Source organism: Vitis vinifera, chromosome 1 (assembly GCF_030704535.1).
Source record: "Vitis vinifera cultivar Pinot Noir 40024 chromosome 1, ASM3070453v1".
NCBI lineage: Eukaryota > Viridiplantae > Streptophyta > Magnoliopsida > Vitales > Vitaceae > Vitis > Vitis vinifera.
In genome coordinates, this window is record NC_081805.1 from 4,266,339 (window position 1) to 4,292,550 (window position 26,212).

General features: G+C 31.6%; 1 protein-coding gene across 1 annotated transcript; it reads left to right on the top strand.

Moving 5' to 3' along the window:
- Positions 1 to 24,930: 24,930 nt before the first annotated feature.
- MYBC2-L1 (R2R3 Myb transcription factor C2 repressor motif protein) lies at positions 24,931 to 26,008 on the top strand. Its single transcript, NM_001281204.1, is given in 3 exon segments — positions 24,931 to 25,060; positions 25,208 to 25,337; positions 25,591 to 26,008. Coding segments are annotated over 3 exon segments (678 nt in total).
- Positions 26,009 to 26,212: the final 204 nt, after the last annotated feature.

Genomic DNA, 26,212 nt, shown 5'->3' on the forward strand with positions numbered 1-26,212 from the left:
GTCACCCAGGTACGTATCTATTCCCATTTCGGTATTTCCATATACATGTTTTGATTCTCCTATGTGCATGATAGTTCCGGGTATTCATTGTTTTCCTCATCAATTGCCATGATTGCTTCATTTTATTAGTAGAGACCCGACTTTAGGGACTCAGAGGGGTGCTACGGTCTCTACCGTACCTTCCCAATAAGTAACCTGACCCCCGAACCCGATCCGGTTTTTCGTAGACCACCTTTTCCAAAATAAAGAGTCACACTTAGGGTTTTTTCTTTCTTATTTTGTTTACCCTTTTTAAAAATAAAACAAAAATAAGTGGCGACTCCAAGTCATTTTCTGTAATCAAAGAAATATCATTTTTTGAAAACAAAAATCAAGTTCACCATTCGAGTGGGGAACGCATGAGCCGAAATGCGGGGTCCACACATACATTCATTTCACGCACTTTATTTAACTTGTATATGGTCGTTTTAATAGGTACCTCACTTATGATGATTGTAAAACAATATTATACAACAATTTTTCTTCTTTTTTAAAACCAAACCAATGCAAACATGGTTAACCGACCTATTGTCAGATATTCATGAGATGATGTATGAAATTTGAGTTATTGTACAAGGGTATTACACTAACTGTACAAGACAAATTTACTAATTGTACAAGGGTGTATAAGACTATTTTTTTTTTTTCAAGATTTCAAGTGATTTTGAAAAACTTTCTCATTTTTTTCCACTCAAATATTTTTTCCCCACTCAAATTCTCTCACTCAAGAATTGTTTTGAATTTTATTTTTAAATTTCATCATCAAAATTTTGTAATTGCATATTTTGTTTTTGTAGTTTTAGCAATGTTATTTCTTTCCACTATTTTTTTTTTTGAAATTTTATTCAAATGAATCTATATTTAAAATTATAATCATATTTATCAAATTTTTTACTAAAATTATCTTTAATTTTTTTAATATATTTATACTCATTTATTTAAAAAATGAAAAACTAATTTTTTTTTAAACATGTTCTATTACCTTTCAAGTAAAAAATTAGAGAAGTTTGAAAGTCAATAAAAATAAATAAATACCACTTTCAATAATTTTTAGATAAAATTTTATATAATATATTTTATTTGAAATTTAATTTCTAAAGTTTTACTAAAAAATTGTATTGACAATTTTCTTGTTGTGAATCAAAATACTTTGTATTAGTTTATCTAGATAAGAAAAATTATTAATATAATATTAGAACTTCATATCTTAGTTATTTTTTTCAATAAATTTATATTTTTAAAAATTTTAAAATAAAAACATTAAAAATTAAAAAGCTAAAAGGATATATATATATATATATATATAATAGAGTGAAGTGATAGTCAATTTTAATTTTTTTTAAATATGGTTAATGTAGAAAATATAAAAAATAATTAAAAATAAGAGAAAAATATAAATGAAAGGGTAATATAAATTTAAAATAAAACTAAAAAATAAATACAAAAAGATAAAAAATATTTGGATGAAAAATCTCAAAATTTTTATCATTGCTTATAATAAGAGCAAAAAGATTCAATATATATATATATATATATATATATATATATATATATATAAAATAGAGTGAAGTGATAGTCAATTTTATTTTATTTTTAAATATGGTTAATGTAGAAAATATAAAAAATAATTAAAAATAAGAGAAAAATATAAATAAAAGGGTAATATAAATTTAAAATAAAAAATAAAAAATAAAACTAAAAGATAAATACAAAAAGATAAAAAAATATTTGGATGAAAAATCCCAAAATTTTTATCATTGCTTATAATAAGAGCAAAAAGATTCAATATCTTTAAAAATGAAAAACAAAAAAACATTATTACTTTTTATTTGACATAAAATAGAAATATAGATCGGAAGAAGAAAAAAAGTTAGAAATAAGTAATACTTAATAGGGAATAGAAAAAGGAAAAAAAAAACATAAAAAAATTGAAATTCACACTCACTTGTGCCTATATAAGGGTTAAGGGTATTTTAGGGATTAATGAAGGACAATATCCTTCATCTTAATTTTCATACTTTGTTTGGGTCTTGGGCTTAAATATATATGATATATGGATCAAATATTAATTTTTGGGTCGGACTGGGCTCAAAACACAATTCTCCCTAATACTAACTAGCCTTCTCTAATATATACCATTTGAATAATCGCGTGGCAACATTTTTTGGGTTTGAATATTCTGAAACAAGTTTACCAACAAATCCTACCGCTACTCACTTGAAGACAAAACAAAACGAAACAAAAAAAAAACTTTCAAATCTGGGTATCTAACTTTACATATTTGGATCTCCCAAAAAGTTTGAAACTAATAGCTGGTTTTCCATCTTTCAAGTTTGTGAGGAGGAAAATAATTCCTTGTGGAAGGTAATTTTCACTTGTGTATACCTTGAGTTTTCTGGATAAATTTGTGAAGAACTAATCTTCAATTGGTAGTTGTGTGAACTTGAAAGCCCGGTCACTTGAGTGCATTATACCATACAAAAATATCAAGATATATTGATGATATATCGTGTGTTGGAGAAGGTGAATACGATATATAGGTAAAATATATCGTTTGATAGAAATATCAATAAATATCGATGATATATTGACAATATATCGATAATCACGGATATATCGACCCTAAATATAACAAAAATCGTTGAAATATCGGAAATTTATCGTTGAAAAATTAAATTATTATAAATAATTTAATTTTAATTATCTTATAATTTATTTGGTATACTAATTAAATATGAAACAAATATAAAATCATAAATAAAATTATCAATATTTTTTAATACAAATATTTTGTATCAAAATGTACTAATATTTTTAAATAAAAATCGGAAATATATTTAAATCACATAATTAGTACATTTGCAATAATTTAGTTTTAAATTAATAATTTTATTTTATTTTGATATTCAAGTATAATAATAACATATTAAGAATAAATTTAGTACATTTTTAAATTAGTATAACATTGAACTTAAATTAGTATATTTTTATAATTAATTAATATATTTTCAATAGAGGTAAGTAAATTAATTTAACATAGTAATATATTTAAATCATATAATTGGTATATTTGTAATAATTTAATTTCATAATAAGTGCACATTTACAAAATTCATATTTTTTATCAATCAACACTATATAATTAAATTTAATATCGCAAATCATATCATACATATATCAATTTCTTTAACAAAATAACTTGAAAATATCTATTATACTTCTAATTTCATTTTTAAGAATTTTTTTCTTATATTTTTATAAGTTTTGATTAATTTTTTGTTTATCAATATTTTATATGAAAATATTCACTTTTTTATATATATATATATATATATATATATTATCCTATATATCCATAAAATTCAAGTACCAATATTTCGGTGATTATCAATATTTTTATCCTATATATCTATAAAATTTAAATATCAATATATCCGTAATTATCGATAGTTTTATCCTTATATTACACATCAGAATGATAGTTGCTGTGAAGCTTCTTTGTCAAAGTGGTAGTTATTGTGGAGCAAAATTATCATCCTATATATCCATCAAATTTAAGTACCAATATATTCATCATTATCAACATTTTATCCATCAAATTTAAGTACCAATATATTCATCATTATCAACATTTTATCCTTCTATTATACATATGAATGGTAGTTGTTGAGGAGATTCTTTATCAAAGTCGTAGTTGCTGTGGAGCTTCTTTCAGAAGCATTTATTGTCATTTGGCTCTAAATTTTGGAGGCTTTTGTGAGTGGCCGATTCAGATAAGGTTTTGAGCTCATCCACTGCAAAGCACTTAATCCCTGTCATCATTGTGATGGCGGTATACAAACTGGTTCATGTACGTGTTCATGCAACTGCAACATTGAAAAGGAATGGCTCCTGACAAAATTAATTAATGAGGGGCCCTGTATGTCTCCTATGATTTGTTTTTGTTTTCTTTGATTATAATTTTTTTCAAAAAAAAATTGGCCATGACATTGATTCTCGGTGAACTAGGAGTCTAGGAGACATGCATTTGGCTCCCACCAATCAATGTATTTATTCCATTTGCAGATATATTTTCTATGACAGAATAGTGATATACTTTGTGTTGGTACTAGGCCTGCAATTCTCCCTCCCGGAGCTTGTGCTCCCTTTGCACCGGCGGACCTTTGTATGTTTGGATTTGATCGGTGATCCCTCATGACTAAGTTAATTTGAGAGGAATTTTTTTATATAGTTACCTTAAAGTGGTTGCTTTTCTCCCTTACTTTTTATAATTGTCCTTTTATTGAAGCTTAAGGTCAAAATAGCCTTTTTAAAGAAAAGAATGATCTAAATATATTTTAAAAAAAAATATTTATCAAATTAGTCTTTATTATCACGTGCCTATTCATATGATTTATTTTTTTTTATTTTTTTTATTTTGAATGCATTAAACCATAATTGATTATTGTGATTTTAAATTTAAAACTAAAATCACAATTACCAATTATTGTGATTTTATACACTTAAAATAAAAAAAATTAAAGTTAAATTTGGTGTTTTTAATACATATTATTTTGACAATTATTATTATTTTTTATTAAAGAAAACTACTTTGACTGGACGTGTAACGTGCAACCTTAATAATGTTCATCTTTTCAAGATGCATGACGGCTGTCAGATCAGACAGCTATGACTCATAATGAATTCGTTCGGGTGACGCTCCTCGGGGTGGTCTAATTATCCAGGTACCATATTAACCGAGGTGTTTATCCATGTGGCTCTCTGACCGGGTACCTACACTTTGTGTACAGTTTGAAAATAGTATAAAAAAACTAGATTAGATAGTGAAGTCGAGCCATCTTGAAAAATAGGTTGTAGTTGGGCAGCTAGAAATCCCTACTTTCTAGGTCTAGTTATAAGGTTCCAGCATTTCCTAACAAGAAAATCTTGTCAAAATATATATTCTCCAACACAATGATTGGTGCCATTTCAATGATCTGTACTGTGATTTATTTCAAGTGAGATGCTTCCTTTTTCTTTTGTAAGGGCGAACTCCACAGTAGATTCATAATAATGAACTCTTTGAAACGAAATCAGAAAATTTATATGTAGCACTGAGAACTAGTATTGCAGCTCATCTCCTTCGACCACAAAATCATCTCAATGTTGGCGGGCCATGCTTTGCGTCGATTTTCAATTAGCAAGTTGGAATGATCATTGCCACATGGCTTCTTTCTTGCTGAGAGTGTTATAGTAAAATGGAATTCAACATTAATTTATAATTTTCTTTGACCTGCTTGCATGGTAATTACCAAAAACGTAACTTCCTAAGCGGGATATGAAAAAGGAATCATTTCCTTGCCTGCATTTTCCAGCAATGAAGGAAAACCATATGTTTGTTTTGATTCCATAGTTGATGGCCTGAAGGTGTGGTCCGTATAAAAGATCTACTCTTTCCCTAACCCCTAATTGGCCAAGGCCAACTCCCTATGGATAAAGTGCACTTCTTCTCCATGGATATAGCAATGGAAATCAACACTAATGATACAATCGTTGGAAGGAAAAACCAACAAAACCGCAAGAAAGACGAAAAAACTAGCTTTCTTAATAAATTGATGAAAAAAGAAGAATGCTTGATCACAGTATTTCGATTTGACTTGTTGGCTAATGATCTTTCCCCTAGCCTTAGATCTATTGGATTGAAAAAATCTTTCTTTTCTTGCTTTGCTTTGGGATAGAAAGAAAAAGTGTTTCATGCCTATTATAGTCCCATATAAGTCTTGGTTTTAGGTCTCTCTAGCCAAAAGTACCCATATTTGACAACTATGTCTCCATTGGTCCTAATTTGCTTCCGCATAAGGGAGTCCCTGTGCATTTTTTCTACCTTTTATTGTAGGTTGACCACCTTTTTCCTTTGCTTCTTTAGCCATCTAAGCATTGATTGATCCAAGAATCTCTTCTTTTCGCTCCTCTCCTAAAAGTCAGTAATTCCAGAAAACCTTGTTCGATAGGACCTATGGAATAGAATAATGAGACAGGACTGATTGATATAGATTGATTTAGTTGGAGCTTAAACCCAGTGTCATAAGATGCTTCAAATGACCCTTCTCATAGGCTTATATAAGAGGTAAGAAGTTTTTAGAGACTCTTAGAGACATTTACACTTAGTTACAAAGTGGAAGAATAAGGAAGCTTCTAAAAAGGGTTAGAGATGTCCACACATCTCTACACTTGGCTAGGAGAACATTGAAATAGTGTGAGGTGTTTTAGAGTCTTCCAAAGGCATCTTGTACATAGCCTTATATATAAACTAATGTAAAAGTTTCTAGATTATTTTTTATTTGTAAGGAATCCTCCAAAGTTTTAGAGATTTCATAAGGTGCCTATAAATAGGTAAAAGTCTCATTTGGCCAAGACATCACCCAAAATCACTTCCAAACCAAGGAAGTGAGCTTCCAATAATTTAATAGCTTCCTTTTGAAGCAATAAAATTTTCATTCTTTAAATGTTGCCTATTACTCCTCTAAAGTTTTTAAGTTGGGTGCGTCTTAACCTAACAAGTTAAGCATTGAAAGTAAGACCGACTTAACAAGATCAATGGTCTTGACTTGTCTAAGTGTCATAGGAGCTTAGAAAAAAATTAAGTTTGTAACACTAGACTCACAAGACCCCCTCCTTATCCACAACACGTGTGTGGTCTAGCTGCGCCACTCTTTTGATTGGCCTTTCACCTTGCTTTCTCTTGTCTTCTTCGATCTATCAGAACCTAGGTGCTTCAACTTATAACCAGGATTGCTAGTCTAACTAGAGTACAAGGAAGAGACAGACCCTTACTTGCTTGTCAAATCTCAATTTCTCTTATTTCTCCCGCTCAAACAAATCTGATATGAGAAGAAATTTAGGGATTTGTTGGCAAGTCGGGAAGAGGTTGATTTGTGAAGAAGTCGCTAATTGGAAACATGTAGAAGTTAGAGATTAGCTGATTTTAATGACGAAGACGATTATCCGCCAAAATATCTAGCTTCGGAATGTGGAAAGTTTACAAAGAATCCTAATAGGAGATGGAATTCCAACTTCAACCATCTTTCTCTCTTGGACGTTCCTTCACCAGCTACACATGCATGCTCATCTAGCAGTCCAAGGTCCGCAACTCTCTTTTGATTGAACTTTGTCTTCTCTGGTAGAGTTTTGTTTCTGAATCTGTGGACTCTCTTTTCCATCCATGCATGGCCCACAACAGACGTATATTACTGAAGTCCACGAATCATTTTCCTGGGCCTACTAACACAGCTGTATTTGTTTATTATGATGAGGCCTGCAACTAGTGGTGGGAGATTCATAGCCAACATGAACACCCAACTCCCACAACGGCCACTTTTCACTCTCCCAATTTACAGCTTAAATTTGCATGATCCTATCCAACAAGTCCAGAACACTGAAAATATAGTACAGGACCCAAAAAAAAAAAAAAAAAGCCGCAACAACAAAAGAAAAATCTAAGTTGCGTTTAGGGTTTAGAAATATAGTAAAAGAAGAAAAATATAATTAAGTGAACGGAGTTCGAAAATAAAAAAACCCCATTCTATCCACATCGAGCCCACTATATCCGTTGGTCAAAGTGTGAGATTTAATTAATACATACACCCATGTTTGCTTAGAAACCTAAATCAAAGCAAACAATGTCAGGAAACCTATGCTTAAGCATTCATATCATTGTCATGATGATATATATGGTTTCTAATGGTCAATTATGTGAAATTTTAGTTGCCGTGGAAGGCAACATTCATTCAATTCTATATTGACAAAAGCAGCGTAGTCCCCCACTCGCCTCAGTCTCTTTAACAATTGACATAGTACAGCTTCATAGTTAAAGATTAAATATACTAATAATAATTAATAATAAATACTATTGATGGTTTGCTAGTCTATAATCTATATTTAGTATTTGTTCACTACTTAAGACGGCCAGATAGTTAATAATTAGCAAGTGATTTTAGAACGGATTATCTGGTTGAAATTTGATGTGAGCGAGCAAGTACACGAGAAATTTGAGCCACCCATGTCATTTCTTATCCATATGTTTTTCTACTTTCCATATAGAGGTAAATTTTACACACTCACGGATCTTAGTATGAGTCGTGTCCAAAGTCATTTGACTCCACTGATGGAGCCAATGCTGGGGACCTGACCGGACGTCTGCCTCCTTTTTCATCTTTGGTTTGCTCGAGTGAATTCATTTTGATAATAAGACGGTTAAAGAAGAACAATAAAATCAATTACTTGCGAATACCATTTACAGAAATATTTTTCTTATTAGAAAAATTCATACAACATGCTAGCTTTCTTCATTCCTTCGAAGGACTTCACCTTTCTCTAGAAACATATTAGTGAGATATCCAACCTTTACAATGCAAGATGAAATCTTAAAATTTGTTTTTAGAAAAGCAAAAGATATGCTCATGGCTCTATGCCTCTATCTCCATATAGGGTTTTCCTTTTTAGAGAATTTTCCTGAATTAAGCGGGTTTAATCAGCCTATTTATTGTTCATAAAAATTCAAGCAGACTACCAAGAAGACAATCGATGGCACGTTGACCATCTCCCATAAAAGCTCACTTCTTCCGTGAGGATTCAATCTATCTCTTCAAGAGGCATAGCCACCGTCCTTTGCAATTTTCAATCAATTTGCTTTGTTTAGATCATATATGAACAATCAATGATAAATGATTTCTAACCATCGGGATTCAAATCATAGAGATAATTTACACTTTGATGAGCAATAATAGAGTAATTATTTCTAGTAGCCTAGCTCCTTGTCGAGTCTTTTTCAATAGAAGCAAAATCGAAGGGGAACTGCAACACGTCTCATTAATTACTTCTCTACGATATTAATTGAAAGCGGCTATATGTGATATATCACTGGTACCTACTACGATTATTGATTACTAGGAGAAATAGCTGGAAGTTACCTAAGTTGAACACAACCTGGAGTTATGTAATTTCCTGTAAGGGCAATCCAAACCTAGGGTACCCAACCTTTACCACCTGGGCAAGAACCAAGGATATTGATACAGATTTACAATCTTCTTAGCCGTTACTGTTGAACTGATTTCTTGAAATAACAGGCTTCACCTGCTTTGTGGCAGAAATTAAAGGATGGATACAAAGGAAAGTCGGGTAATTATTTAGACAAATATAGTCCTTCCTACGCGGTAGATTGCATCAAACAATCCAAAGTACTGCCGACTTTGTTCTTTTATTCAGGTCAAGGTCTCTAACTGTTGGGAAGCTACAGTTATTTGTTGCAGCTCATAAGGGGGCAATAGACCCAAGTGCTCTCCAAGAAACAGAACTAAAATAATTCCATGCTCTCCGGTCACTTCTCCCAATGGCTGTGCAGTCGTACATATTCGATCTGTGACGTGATCATTGAAGTGTGTCGATATTTATTTTCATTTGATTCATATCTCAAATATAAAAATGGAGCAAAGGAAAAAACGATATGGGTGTTCAATAGCTATGATGTTGAGTTGGTTAATTAACGGTTAGTTTCAAGTCCTGTAACTTCAGCCATGGGTTCTGGTAATTAAAATAAGAATGATTGGGACATTGTGAGAGCAAGTCGATAAGCATATCAACTTGCATAGACAAATACCAACCAGTTCGGTCCTGAGGTGGATATTTCAGAAAGGAGGACCAATGGCCTTTGACGGTCGGCGTCAATCAAATTATCAGCATATATAAGGCAGTCGAAATTGTCCTTCAGCCCTTTACATAAGAGGTTTGAACCTTTGATGGAACAAGAACCAACTAGTCAAATTCTGGGAATTCTTTTAACTTGTTGCAGGCGACTTGCTTTGATAAGACGTAAGTATAACAAAATGTCTCCGTCAAGATGATAAAAAATGTTGACATTGATTTGTCGATTGTCATTTTATTGGAAGTGACCTGCTGAAACTGAAAGCTTGGACGATGACCATACCTTTTTCCTTGCTTCTCGGTCATTGCGTTGTCTTAGACGTCTGGGGCTGTGCAAGAGTAATTTTATTTTTTGCGATTTCGTGGTTTAAGTGGATCCCCAGTTGTGAATACTCGCCAACCTAACTTATGGAGAAGAAAGAACTTCTCATCCGTGGTATGAATTTTGTTTAGGAAAGTATTAATTTTCTTTTAAATCTAAATGGGTTTTTTCTACACATCCACCTCATGGATTGAGATTGTTACAGTGGTCCATGAAACAAGTGAAGAACTCAATGATAAACTGACCACGAAGCATTTGTAACATCAGTGTGTTGGAAATCTGGCTCCGGCTAGAAGTTAGAAACTAGATTTTGGAAAGATTCCGAAAATGTTAAAATCATCATCCAGCAACTTTTTGCTTGGAACTATTGCCATCCGTTGGTGATAAGATGGGGCAGAAAAGTTTTTGGTGGAATTATTTATGTATTCATTGAATCATTGTACATGCTTTACACGCTTGCACAATAAAATAAATGGAAAGCAAAGAAAGTCAATTTTCAAAAAAGCAGATACAATATAAACATATTATACAAAAAAAAAAAAAACTTATATGAATATTACGAAATATATAGCCAATTATGTTTAGTAAACAAAAAAAAAAATCATTTATTGAAATAATGAGAGTGATTCCCGCACATCAATGTAGAGAAGTCCAAAAGGCCTTGACTTTAAAGAATAGGGGAGTCGATGGTTATCATTACACAAATAAGAATAAAAAAAAATTGAAAACTAAGACTTATTAATTAGTAAATTGTGCTTGAGATGCTAAAAATTTTAGGACTTTGGCGGTGGGTGTCAAAGATGATCATGCCAACTAGCAAGAGAAATCTTCATGACTTATGAGTGTTTGTTTGGTTATTAACGGAGTGTCTTCCAAGCTTGGCTATTCATAAACATTGCTCTTATTTTTGCCTAGTTTGGCTATTCATCCACATTACTCTTATTTTGATCTTGAGTGAGAATTGCCCCTATAATGAGATTTATTAAAATGAAAAAATTGAGAAACTAAATTAAATTCTATCGAATGGAAGAAATGCATAAGACCTTTGAGAGCAAAAATTAATAAAGTAATAGGGATGGAGAGAGTGGAGGAGCTAGTGCGAGAAATATTAAGTCATGCACTATCACCGATGATAATGTCATCAAGCCTTTCATAAGGTTGGTTTTAGGAGAGATTGATCAGATCCTATTTTACATGGTGAGATGCTCTTAAGTCTATAGACTAGTTGAAGCAAGGATTAAAGTTGGTGATGACATGGTTTGTAGATGGTGAACCATATTATAGGATCTTTTTTATCAACTAGTATTAGTAGGCTAAGTGACCATGCTTCTCACAAAATTAACAAATTATGATGTAATTCTTTCTATTTTGATTAGTGTTGTTTTGATAATTTCTTTTATAATTATTTTACCTCTATTAGTTCTTATTATGATGGTTTGAGTTGTTGCCATCTTTCTTTCATTGTTGTTGCAAATGTCCATTGTTGTTGGAAAGATGTATTAATTGTTGACAATAAAAGGGGATTCTTTGGAATGACTTTCTTCTCTTTTGAGGAAGGACTCATATTTAACAAGTTGATCATGGAGTTCTTTAAGGAAAATTATAGAGTCCTTGTCTAAATTCCTGCTAAGATCTCCTTGATTTCATTATTGAGATCTCCTTAAATTTGTTGCCTATATCATTCAAGGTATGGATAGGGAGGTTGTCATTGGGAACTCTAGCATCAACAAGAGTTAACTCATCCATAAGATTTTTAATAGTCCTAATTAGGTAATGTTAAACAAAACTAGAGCTACGAGAGATTGAGGTGAGTTGTTTCTTCAATCCCATTGCTCGAGAGTAGCTTTTGTTAGCGTAAAGACTGTTATCTAATTCTAGATCTCACGAGATGACTTGGAAGAGGCCAAAAACAACATGACTTGTTCTAACAATGTCATATCCATTGCAACCAACTTAGGTTAGAAACTTCTTATCTCCTTCTCTAATTGGTTTTGGAGGGTAGACATTGGTTTCATCAATGAGACCAAGGAGACTATAGTTGAATTGTAGAAAATCAAATTAAACCAACCATGAAGTATAGTTTGTACCTAGGCATGAGTTTCAATGGTATTTGGGTGGAGATGTTTATGGTAGTAGGTTGTTTTTAGATTAGAATGCTAGTTATTGCATTAGGAGAGCTTTGGGTTGAATTGAAGTTGCTCATGGTGATTAAGAACATAAAGATAACAATGAAAAAGGAGAAGAGAAAGTTTAAGGTAGAATTGTAGGCTCATTGAAGAGGTTCAAAGCTCTTAACCATAATAAGACTAGGCAAAGTTTTTGGTGGAGTTTTTCATGTAGTCATTGAATTATTGTACATGCTTTATGCAATCATTTGCACAACAAGATAGATTAAAACTAATTAAACTCAATTCTTCAAACGGGTGATTCAATATTAATAGATTTATACAAAGAAATTATATGAATAGTATGATTAGGTTGTACAGTAATATTAGGAAGTTTGACAAAAGTTGGTCAATAAGATTCTTCTTTCCTAATAATTGATTGATTACTCTTGAGTTTTGATTGATTGTTCTTTCCTAATAATTGATTGATTATTCTTGACTTTTGATTGATTTTTCTTGCCTAATATTTTATTACTCTTGACTTTCTATTTTCTCAGTTTCACACACTAGATTATATTCTATCTCTTCAAATATTTTTTTTTCGCCATTTTAGGAGTAATATCAAAAGATAGAGATTTACAATAGGTAACTTGCTCTTGGTAGAATAGCCATACAAAATACAACCTAGCAGCCTTTAGATACACTACTTTTTCAATTGTTTTTTAAAATAAAAAATATAAATGAACTTTCACTTATGTCTTTAATTTTCTGATTTTGGTTTTTGAAAAACTGAAAAGAAAAATTAAAAATCTTTCATAATTATATTACAAATTGGGGGAAAAAAAATTGATAACTTTTTGTTGGTAATTTTTAATGCCTCCAAGCTATTTTTTAACATTAAAGGTGAGAAACCAATGTTATTAAATAAAAAACACACAAATGTGCCCTTGAGATCAAGTCAAGTGGTAAAGGGATCGAAAGAGTTTATAAGAGGTTCAGGTTTCATTGCTCTACAGTTGGTTTCATAGTTGATTACAACTTTTATTAAAAAACAAAAAGGGAATTGAACATACTCTTATCATTTGATTTGCAAAGCATCTTTGAGACTGTTCAAAAAAATTTGTAAAATATGATAATGACTGGAATTTAATAAACATAATGCAAAAAAAAATGGCTTATTATCTTTTATGGCCTGTCTAATCATCTTACCAACTTCACCTATAAAATTAGTGGAGATCATGGGCAGATAACAGTCAACGTGAAAATGAGAGGGGTGCATGGAATCGGGCCTTTCCCCCTCCCACCTTCTCCTCAGTGACAAGTACACAAAGCTTTGAAATATCATCCATACAAATCTAAAAAATGTTCATTCAAGAATCTGAATCTAATCTCTAGATTAAACCTTGCTTGACATCTTAAGACTTAAAACTCATTATACACATTTCCTGGGTGAGAAATATGCTTGAGATTTGAGAAGACTCTAGACAGCTGTGGGGCATTGCATTAAAAGCAAAAATTAATCTGCCTAGGGTTCTACAGGCATCAGCGGCCTAGCTGACGTTAGGACGTTTCACAACTCTAGCTCAGCCTTTGATACGTAGCATCACTCGTCATTTTCTTTGGCACTAATCCATCCGTTGTTCAAAGTCAGCGGTATTGGACAGAGTTTGTGGAAAATATAATATTTTCCTTTAGTCTAAGCCATGGCCTAGCTGGGGTGAAGATGTAAACACACTTATAATTTATAAGATCTTATGACATGATGTTATATTATACCTTAGTTACGATATCATCTTCACTCTACCTAATTTTAACAAAATCTATTATTTTTGTACAAATCAAACAAAACGAAGCCCTAACACGACGTATTATTAGTTTGTTTACTTTTACTCAAGATCACATGAAAAACTAAAAATTATTCATTGACAATACCATTATACACATAACTAGTAGTTTTGGGTTCATGTCAAGAAAATGAAAGTTTTGATATCACTTGTTGTGTATGCAAAAATTTTGATATAAATATATTAAAGGAAGAAAATAAAAATAAAACAAATCATGAATAAAGATATATACACAAAACTTTAATGCGACTTGATCATTTATATTTATATTTACAAATGATAGAGAATATTATAGATTATAGATATTATTCTGTTTCGAATCATCTCATTTTTTTCGTATCTTCACCTTAAACCATGAACCTTTTTAATCCACTAAGTGTCTCTCTTCTCTTCCTCACATTTACATCTTGATGACCCATTTTATTCTACTAGATATTTCTCGTTCCTCCTCATATTTTTATCTATTATGTATAATCCTTAAAAGTTCATCTCTTTTTCACAACTTTTTCCTTTTCTGACATAAAATATTTAGAGGTATTTTTGTTTTTTATTTTATTTTATAAGAAATCTAATTACAAGCAGATATGGATTTTAAAAATATTTTATATAATATTATTTAAAATATAAATTCTAATTAGAAATTTAATACACCTCCAAAGGAAAAAAAAAATGGAAAGTAAATGAGTTAGATTGGTAGCCGATACACTCAGTCATGTGGAAAGTGAATGAGTTAGATGGGTAGTCCATACACCCAAGTCACGTGATGAGGGTTCCCCATATTTTTGGACAGGTGAATGAAATGCATGCGAGTGGAAAGGTGGGTTCATCTCCATTTGCAAGTGCCAACTGGCTTCGAACGCTGGACCTACGAAGTCCCCATCGTCAAATGTTAGAATATTGTTTGAATAAATGAAACAATGCCTCGGGATTCAGCCTCTTGTTTGAATATTGACGCTTTCTAATTAATTGTAGGGAGTTGGAGCTTGGGAAGGCGTCAACTGAGTTGAACTCTAGATCTAAGATTTCCCGTTGTTAAGGTTGGTTGTGTACCCGATATCTTACTGTTCCATCTTCTAGATGAGTCCAACGTGGTGGGTGTTCTTCTGAACACCTGGTTTTTAGAGCACAAAATTGTCTATATGCTAAAATGAAAATTAATGATACGTTCATAAAAATATTCTTTTTCTAATAAATCATGTCAGTTTACCCTTCAAAGAAATCATAAGATCCAACAAACAGCCCCATCGAAGATGATAGACTTTTATTTAGAAATGTTAATAATTCTACTAATATATTGTTTTGACCTTGTGACAGGACATAAATGAATGAAGAGCTTCTGTCGATCAAATCTAACCTTACGTTGAATTGGCATCCAACTTAACCGACCTACCCAAAATTTTCAACCTGAGAGTCACATTCCCAACAGGTGGACATGAATTAGACCACACACTGAATGGGACTACTGAACACGCATTCCTAACAAGATATTCTGCGACCAGTGAACTTCTGGTATAGTAATAGCGTGTTGCAACGTATACCACTAACCGTAGAAAAACCATGGCCTCACCAACTTATTCAATTGCAGTTCACCAATTCAAGAAAAAAATTCCTTCATCATATGATCAGCCAAGAAAATATTGGCCACATCAAAATGGATTTTTCTTTTCAATGCTTTGACTTTTGGTGCTTTCTTAAATTAAGTTCAATGGTGATCCCTCTGTGAAGGAAAAAAAAACCACCAACTATTACTTGGATTTCCATGTGTGGACCTTTTCATGGAATTAATGCCAGGCATGATCCAATCTTGGGCGTGATTTGTTCTAGCCTTCTAGGGTGACTAAAATTGTTGTATCAGTGCAATGAAATAAAATCACACAAAGAAGAACATGAAAGTTTAATGTACTTATATACATATATCGAGGAAGAAAGAAAATCAAATCATTAGTCTCAAAAAGAGTTTTCTAAAGTTAGGGCATGTATTTAATTAAAAATCTGATTTTTTTTTTATATGGTAGCATATGCTTGATTAGGGTTCATATTATCTATTATTGGGTGGTTTAGCTCACCTTTTTTCTAAACTTTTTCATATACTCCATTGACTTTGGACCATAATTGATAGTTATGGTTTTAAACTTAAAGATAAAATCACAGTTAATAAATTTTAAGATGAAAAAAGGTAAAAAAATATTAAATTGAAAATTGACATGATTAAAATATTAGATTGATAAATATTTTGAAAAATAACTAAGATATAAGATTTTTTTTTTAAGAGTGAATCATCTAAAGGTTTATATATATATATATATAGATTTTTTTATAAATTTTGACAAAATAATTCAACAAATATGCACTCAAATAGTAACATTATTAAAATTCCAAAATTGTCTTCCAATTCTTCTTTCCTTTGCAAGGTAACTAATTTATTTATTTTTTTTGAAAAAAAAACCTTGAAATAATAAGTCAAAAGAACCCTGTCATGTTTGTCAATTATTTTTAAAGTTGACATGTGACAAACCAATATGCCACATTATTTTTCCTTTTTCTTCATTTTACCTAGAAAATAATGCACTTTTTTTTTTTTAATTTCATTTTTGTTCACTCTTTCATTTTTTTTTTTTTCATATTTATTGATTTGATTTTAATTATTTATAAACACTTTCCACATAAAATAATAATAATGATAATAATAATTAATGAAAAAAATTAATATAAAAATAAACATATAATGAACAAATTTAGAGGTTTAGAATATAAGATTTTATATATTCATATTAAATAAAATGTTTATTTATTTGATAAATCTTATATAGATTAAATAAAAAGATCTTTATCATATTATTTTATTATATATATTTTTAAAAAAATTTTAAATCTTCATGTAAAAATCAAAATCAATTATCATGATTTTTAATTTTTTGCTATTATTCTTGAATATAGTTTTAACTTTTTTCTTAATTAAAATGTTTCATATTTTTAATTAACAAAGATAAAAACCTAGTTACTAACATTTTGATTTCTTAAACTTTTAAAATTTTAATTTATGTAAAATAATATATATATATATATATTAATAAAAAAATTGTATTTAATCATTTATATTAATTTTTTCTTAATGTTATTAAAAATTAAAATTTTTGCATACTGAAATTACACAATAATAAACACAACTTTTGAAAAAGCGGTATCACTCTTTTATAAAAAAAAAAAAAAAAAACACTAAAGTGTGTTATCTTATTTTTACATGAAAATTCAAAAATTTAAAAATATATAAATAATAAAATAATGTGACAATAGAATAAGATTTATAAAATAAATGAATATTTTATTTAATAGAAATATAGAAAATCTTATATCTTAAATCTCTAAATTTGTTAGTCATATATTTATTTAATTTTTGAGAAAAATATATTTTCATACACTTATATGAAAAAATCACAAAATAGGAAATCAAGTTTATAAATATAAATTTTAAGCAATTATCTAAAAATAATTAATATTTCATATATATTTTTATTAAAGTTACTATTTGACCATTCAGATACTACTTTTTTAATGATATATGTACGATTCAACCATTTTAGGTATTACCTTTAATCAATTAGTATATGAAATTTGAATTTTTTTAAAGAGATTTTTTTTTTATAATTATTTTTATGTGAGTGTGTAAAAACTCACTTTTTCCAAATTTATTCTCATTAATTATTCATTATATATTATTATTATTTTATGTTTTAAATGTCCATAAATAATAAAATAAATATAATTGAAAGAATTCATTAAGGCAACACATTTAAAAAAAAAAGTACAAGGAAGATAGAGACATTATGGAAAAGGGAAAAAAAATCATGTGATATAGTGATTGACACGTGTTAAATGTTTTTGTGTAAAAAAACAATAATAAGGATGAACACTTTGATTTTTCTTGCTGAAGCAGACAAAAAATGTGGTAGTTAATGGTAGGTGAATGGAAGGTTTGACTATAAGATACTAATGATTTTTATTACATAAGTGCATATTTTCTCCAACTACATGCCCAAAAATCAAACTTTTCAAAAAGTAAATTTTTGAAGGTGAAGCGTGATTATGTAATTCTTCCAATTTTTTTTTAAAAAGATTACTTTTCTAACAAACTCCTAAAATTTTCATAATTTCCGATTTCATCACCATGGCGTTCGACCTCGTGGTGTCACATTAGAAAACAATGCGGTCAATTTAATTTATTCTGAAAACCACAGGAAAAGCAGCGAGGGGGGCCTCTCTGTCTGGTCTATTCCTACCTACAAAAGCATATTCATATTCATGGTCCCATGTATGGTGGAAATCTACGATATGTTGCGCTGGAAAGATGTTTTATTTTATTTTTCAACTTGCACCTATCCTCTTAAGTATGGCTCGAAGTTCAATGTTTGGACTCTCCGATTGGGTCCCTTTCCATCTTCATTCGCCAGGGTAAAAGATGCTATCTACCCACATTTGTACCCCTGAATTTAGGGATGGCAATGGGACGGGTTTTTTCGGGTACCCGTCCCGCCCCGCCCCTAATGAGACGGGGTTGAAATTTAATAAACGGGTTTTTAACGGGTATGAGATTGTTTTTTTAAAACCCGGGGCGGGTTCGGGTATTGCCCCGCCCCGCCCCGTGTACATATAAAATCAATTTTAAAATTTAATTTAATTTAAAATTTAAAATTAATTTTATTTTACTATTTTTAATATATAGATAATAATAAAAAAATTAATAAAATAAGTTATAAAAAATATAATAATTTTATTATTTATAAATATATTTATTTTAATGTAATTAAAAATTTTAAAAGCAAATTTAAAAAAAAAAAACAAAAAAAAAGAGGCTAAACGGGGATGGGAATTATTTTTGATAAACGGGGCGGGGTTGGGATGGGGGCGACCCGTCCCGAACCCGCCCCGTTGCCATTCCTACCTGAATTGCACCAGAACCAGAAGTCGCATATTTATCTACGTTCTGACTCTTCTCAGGACAAAGTCTGAATATGTAACACAAATATATATTTTTAATGCCAAAGAAAATGGAATGGAAAAATTTTAAAATAAAAAAAAAATAAAAATTTTAAAATATATAAATTATTAATTAATTGAAGTAGATAGTTGCATTCCACTTTAGTTAGTGGTAGTTAGTAAGGAACTTCTCAAGTCCATGAGAAAATGTTGTTGTGTTCTAATTTTTGGCCGTTGTGAGGACAGGCTGAGTCAGATAAGGTTTTGGGCTCATCCACAACAACAGTCATTCCCTGTTATCATTACGTTGGGACAGGTCACGCAAATTCTTTAATCTACGTGGCAAGGAAATGATTAATTCATGAGCAGTCATCCTACTTATCTATTCGTTTAATCTATTTGATTGATTATGTTTGGCCACCCTATTTTTCTTAACCGACCAACCCAGGTTTTTGGAGACAACCCAGATTTTGGAGACATCCATAAATAGACATTTTTTTTTATATTTTTTTTGGTGGGGTCAAATTAAGTTTCTCTAACACCCACAATCATTGATGGTTTTAATTTTGCAAGGCAGTAATCTTATTAATATTATGCTAAATAAATTCCCTAATAGTATATAAGATCCTAAAAACTATGTTTGATTTCAAGAAAATTTAAGGAAAAATATAAAGAAAAAAAAGAAGAAGAAAAGTGAAAAAGGCAATAAAATATTTTTATATGTTTCATTAAACTGATTTTACTTATTTTGGTTGATTATATAAAGATTAGATGATTTTAAAATAAATAAAATCTTAACTAATTTTAATTATATTTAACTTTTTTTAATTTTTTATAATAAAATCAAACAAAAAAACCATTTTTTTTTAATATTTAATTTTTTTTTTTGATACTTTTTGGGAACATAGTCTAAGTATTTATATTTAAGAAAAATATAAAAACATATTCCCACAATAAGTGACTGCAACATAAATACGATTCATTAAGCGGCCTACAAAATTGGGCAGTTGCTGGTGTGTGGTAATAACTACAAGCAGCACCTGCCATCCAAAAAAAAAGTTAGGTGATTTCCAAGTCAGATGTGGTTTGGCAACCTAAATTTGGTTTGCCATTTGAGTTGTTATAACTTATAATCATCAAGCATTTACAGTATCGGGTTATGTAGTCCCTGCAAGGGAAATGTTGTCAATCTCAATTGGATGTATGATTTCATTCTTGGTGAGATGCCCCATTTTCTTTTTTTCTTTTCCATTTTAGTGCTAGATTGTCCAATGAGTCTACCCATCCTGCATGCCCCCATCCTAGCTTGATGGCGAGCTCCAGTTTCAATTATTGATAGCGTGAGTGAAAATAGTTTCCCAACACAAAGGACACTACGAATCACATGTATAAACTATCTAGGAATTGAGAGTCGGTATGAAGTGTTGGAAGCTTGCGGCCTTGTTGCAGAGAGCTCTTCAGATATTCGTGAGGGATCGCATTAACACTTAATCACACACACAACTCTAATCTAGAATCATATCCAAGTTGACTGGCAGATCTCTTGGTTTAGCTGTCAGCTAGTAATTCCAGTTTTCAATTATTACACAGAATGAAATTCAACATGCAACTTCAATAAATACCCCCTAACCAGAATAAATCTTCTGGGTGCTTTTCCTTTGCCGCTGGACAATCGGGCTGAGAAGGTAAGGAGAAAATGGAATTCAACAGTATTGGTTTTTCATCATTTTCTTTGACATGCATGCATGCATGCATGCCTGCGTGCTATGAATTAATTAAAGAAAAATGTGAAATTTCATGTCTCCATCTCCCAACTGGTATTTCATGCAAGCATTAACAAGATAATTTCCCTGGCCGAAAATGCATGGAAAGCTGTACCTCTAACAAGAATTTGGGGCGATTAGGTGAACCAGAAGTCAGTTATCTGAAGTTTGTGGTCCAAATACAAGATCCAGGGAACCATCCCTTCTGCTAGCTATCTAGATCGCTTCCAATTAAGGGAAAGTCTTAACTGGAATTTACCGGTGACTAGAACTTCGTCTTCAATCAACTTTCTTAATTTCTTGGCTGTTCCTTCACGAGACTCACATGGTCATCCTGCAGTCCAAGGTCTAGGTCTGGCGATATCAACCATTTCATGACTTGGAAGTTTGTAGTCTCTGGTAGAGACTAGAGTTGTCCGAAATATCTGAATATTGAGTCTCTCTCATCCATTCATGCATGGCCCACAAACAGTGACTATGCATGCATTGGTGTACCTCGTATTTATGTCCATGAGTCATCTTCTCTTAGGGCCGAGCATCAAAACCGTACTTGATTTTTAATGGGGTGGAGCTTGCAATCAAAAGAGGAAGATTCATAGCCAACATGTGCATCTACCACCAGAACCACATTCTTTCACTCCCCAAACTTAAAGCTTAGAGTTATGTGGCTCCTATTATTCCTCAAGTATGCCACATTAAGGGTATTTAGAATAGCGTTGGACCTTCATTTGTATTTGTAATAGAAGAAGTAGAATGTGGTCACTGTTTTTGTAATTGAATTTTATGTTTGAGAACCATATTTTAAAAATATTTTTATATTCTTTAAATTTTTAATTAAATAACTCTACTTTCTATATTATTTTAAAAAATATAGATGCTCTTTCTTTTTTATTTATTTTTTATTTTTAATTATGAATAAATTGAAGTATGGGTTAAGACTCACAAATTACATTTAATCTTCAAATATTATTTTTAGTAATTAAAAACCCCTTCCAAACAAGATTTAGATAACAAGTGAAGAAGAAATGAAAAATCTTAAAGCAACAAATCCGGAACCTGATTTTGAGCCACATCTATTATAAGATTCCTTTTGATATTGATTTTAGAAAATACTTTAAATATTTTTAATATTTAAAAATTTTATTATTTAAATATTAAAAATGTTAGAAACACTTTCTAAAATCACTACCAAACGCATTCTAAATGTAATAAATCAAGGTCATCTTCCTTGTAACACATAATCCATTTGATAAAGACCATGATATATATATATATTTATTCACCTCACCAAATCCTTCAAATTTAAATTTTTAGGAAAAGTAGTAGTTTATAGTGGTGTCAGGATTCGGTTTGATTGAGATATGAAGGAAAATAATGTAATTATAATCCTGACGGGCTATTTTGTTTCTACAATGAGTCACCGGACCCAGTTTTTATAGTTTTATGACTTTATCCTTGAACAACCATTTTCGTCAACAAAATGAAAACCCTGGCACCACTATTAGCAGGATTCACGATGATGGATCCACCGGTTGTTGAGAAATGACAGTAGACAAAAATAAAATGAAAAGATAGTGCAAACTTTGAACATTGTTTCATAATCTCAGATCTATAATTGAATAAAAATAAAAATCTTTCCGCTAAGATGGACCCTACTTACAAATTATTAACTTAATTGTTCCTTTTTCTAGCTTGATTTGCTTGCAACTACAACTGATGTTAAGGCCACAAAGCGAAATCAAAGCCAACATTTTCAAAAACCTATGCTTAAGTTTTCACATCACATACTGCAGAAACATCCAATAATTTGTACTGTCAATTTTTTCGATACTTTAAAGCCATGCCAGTAACTGAAGGAAGATAGGGATTTTACCATGAGGAAGGTAGTATATTGTAGGCCACAGTATGGACTAGTAGGTGTTCCACACTCTATTGACCCAACATTATCCACTTGACAATGCCTAAACAGCTTTGTTAATTAAAATATATATAACAACTATGTCTTTATTAAAATGAAAAATTAAAGAGTAGGTTATCTATCTCGTCACTACAAAGGATGCCCAGATTATTAATTTCGATGTGACTAATCTAAAGGATAATTAGGTGAAGCAATCAAGTAACCTAGAAGTCGAAAGTACCCATATCTAGAGCCGCTTACAATTCGCCCTCATTCTTATCCATATGTTTTTCTGTTTTCCAAATATAGGTGTCTTATTGGCCGTGCTCACTCGAAGTATGATACAACTCACCCGCACATGGACCCTAGTGTCAGTCACATGGCAAGTCCGCATGATGCACCAATGGCCCCAATGTTAAGGCCTTCTTTCCCCTTTTTAGGTGAGCCATCTCACTCTCGGCCGAGTGATCAAAGGTATGACATATCACGTCTGTGTCTGCGGATATATATAGTGAGTAGTATCCATGAAATATTTTAAAATATGTTCTTATTAGCAAAAACAAATGTGATAAGGAGGAGGACTGAGAATGAATTTAAGAGGTGTATGCAATAATTTAAGAAATTTTTAATTAGAGCTTTGTCACACTGGAGGGCTGGAGGGCTGGAAGGCTGGAGGGTTGGTGGTTGTCGGTCGTCTGAAAGACTAGCGATGGATTTTTCGGGGTATTGAACGAAGGAACTTTCCACTTTGTTTGATGATCATTGGCTAACCCTTAGTAGACTGGTGGTTAGTAGTGAATTTGACATTATTTGATCGGTCAAGCTAATTTATTTTATCACTTTTCCCAGTAGGTTTTTTTTTTTTTTTTTTTAATTTTTTTTTGTTATTAGTTAATATTATAGGTCTTCAAATGAAAAAGAACGGTTGTGCTTATTATATGTCAACCAAATGCCAAGGAAAAGGTGGAAAGACATCTTTTCAGTCATAATTTTCTAACAAACTTCAACCAATTTTTAATTAATTGTAATAAAAACATAAAGGAAGTAAGTAAAACAGTATCCTTCATTCATTTTTTTTTTCTCTGGGGTACTAATATTTTCCTTTAATAGATACAGCTTTGGTGCCTTTTTACCAAGATGGTGGGCTGTAGTGAGACAAGGGAAGAAGTGAAACAAAAGTGAGAGTAAGGTGGTGTTTGTTTTTTTGGCTTTTTGCTGAAAATTATTTAGTTTTAGAATTTAGGTTGTTTGTTTTTTTTTTTTTTCATGACTTATTATAAACTTTTTACTAAATAGAAAAAGCCAGAATATGTAGCTTTTTCTAAATAGAAAAAATAACATAATGGTTTTTTTTACTTTTTAATATTTAATAGAAATAAAATACTATAAAAACAAACAACCTAATATTTAATACTATTAAGTATTAAGGTTCTATTTAGAATTAAGTAAAAAAACAAACGTCACTTAAGTCGTAAAGGAGATGAATTCTTGTTTTTCCTTGGATCCAATAAGTAAAATTTTCGATGTGAGTGCAAGAGTCTGAAATCGGCATAGGAATTGGATGATGGAGGGACGACTTAAGTGAGGGGTGAGGGATCCAAAATGATAAAAAAGTTGGAGAGGAGATAGGGAAGACTTGGCAAAATTGAATGGAAATGGATGAGCCAATCAGAAAGAGGGCAAGTGGATAGGGAAGAAGGAGATGGTGTCCGTTAAGTAGTTAGAAGTCGTGTGGATGAAAAAATATATGGGGAACTATCAGTCAACGTGAAGAAAACTTTCCTTCATCATATATTTCTATTTCTAATTTTGTCGATTCACCTTGTATTTATACCAATTATATTTTTGATATAGTTGGGGGTTCACTCAGATCGCATCCAACATCCTCAACCAAACAAAGCAAACAACCACAGCCAAAGAAAAGTGGGGGAGAGAAGAATAATGATAATAATATTGCATGGGATCGATGGTCAGATAGAGACGTATACTTAACGGCAACTAACACAACATGTTTCGCTTGCCACCTTCTCCCTTCCTCAGGCACCCCATGCAAGTCACGCACCGCCAAACCACCGGTCCAAGTCAACTTTCTTTCCTCAATATCCAAACTACAAGTATGCCTTAATATATACCTCCATTCCTCATGGCCGCTCCTCTTGTGTTCTTGCCTTGGGATCTCTTCATCTCTCCCTCTCCCTCTCCCTCTCCCTCTCCCTCTCCCTCTTTTTCTATCTCCATACTTTTTCCTTATTAATCCCCTTCAATTTCTAAAGGTTTCTCGAGGGGTGTAATATTATTCAATACCACCATGAGGAAGCCCTGCTGTGATAAGCAAGATACCAACAAAGGAGCTTGGTCCAAGCAGGAAGACCAGAAGCTGATAGATTACATTCGAAAAAACGGCGAAGGCTGCTGGAGAACCCTCCCTCAGGCTGCAGGTTTGTCTATGGTTTGCTTAATTTCTATGCCTTTGTCTTCTTCTTGTTTGATTTTTTAACAATTGCATTGGGTAAACACATATGACAAACTTTAATGAGTGCGTTAATGCTTGTACCTTATTGGCTTTAGTTTTTCCTATGGATCAGGCCTACTTCGTTGCGGTAAAAGTTGTCGCTTAAGATGGATAAATTATCTAAGGCCAGACCTTAAAAGAGGCAACTTTGCTGAAGATGAAGAAGATCTTATCATCAAACTTCATGCACTCCTAGGCAACCGGTGCGATGTTTTCAACATTATACCCTCTTGTATAATTTCATTGCTTTCTAAACATTGCAATTCAAGTTGAAAGGCAATTCTGGATAAAGTCGCACCTTAAGTAGTATAACAAGAAAACCATTGTTTCTCTAGATAAATTTCCTTCTTAAAAAAAAGACCTTGCTGGTGACTATATCTATATTTGTTTATATGATCGAGATTTGTAAGTTACATTTATACTGATAGTTTTGAATGGTAAATATCAAATTTTCAGCTGGTCACTGATAGCTGGGAGACTGCCTGGAAGGACAGACAATGAAGTAAAGAACTACTGGAATTCTCATTTAAGGAGAAAGCTAATAAACATGGGTATTGACCCAAATAATCATCGTCTGAGCCACAATTTCCCTCGCCCTCGGGACCCATGTACCGCTGCGACCGCAACATCATCTGGTTTGAACAACCATGCAAGTCCGCCGGTAAAATCGGTTGGTGATAATGATCAGACATCTGATGCCGGAAGCTGTTTAGATGATAACCGGCGTGCCTTACCTGATTTGAACCTTGATGTCGCAATCACCATTCCTCAACCTTCACTAGATACTACCGAAGAGGCGAAGAAACATAATGAGTCCAAAGTATCGAGGGAGCTTGAACCTGGTCCCTCTTCCACGCTGCTCCTCTTTGGATGATTGTTAGGTGAACATGGACGAAAATTTTAATTTGGTGGAAAATTTGGTTTTTCATTTCCTTGATCTTAAACCACCACTTAACATTTAGAAGAGGAATTAATTTGCATAAAGTGAACAAGAGCGGGAGAAAAGCAAGTTCTGATCGATGCATTTGAAAGGCTGAGAGATCTCCTAGCAGCCAACACCTATTCATGAATTTTTAGT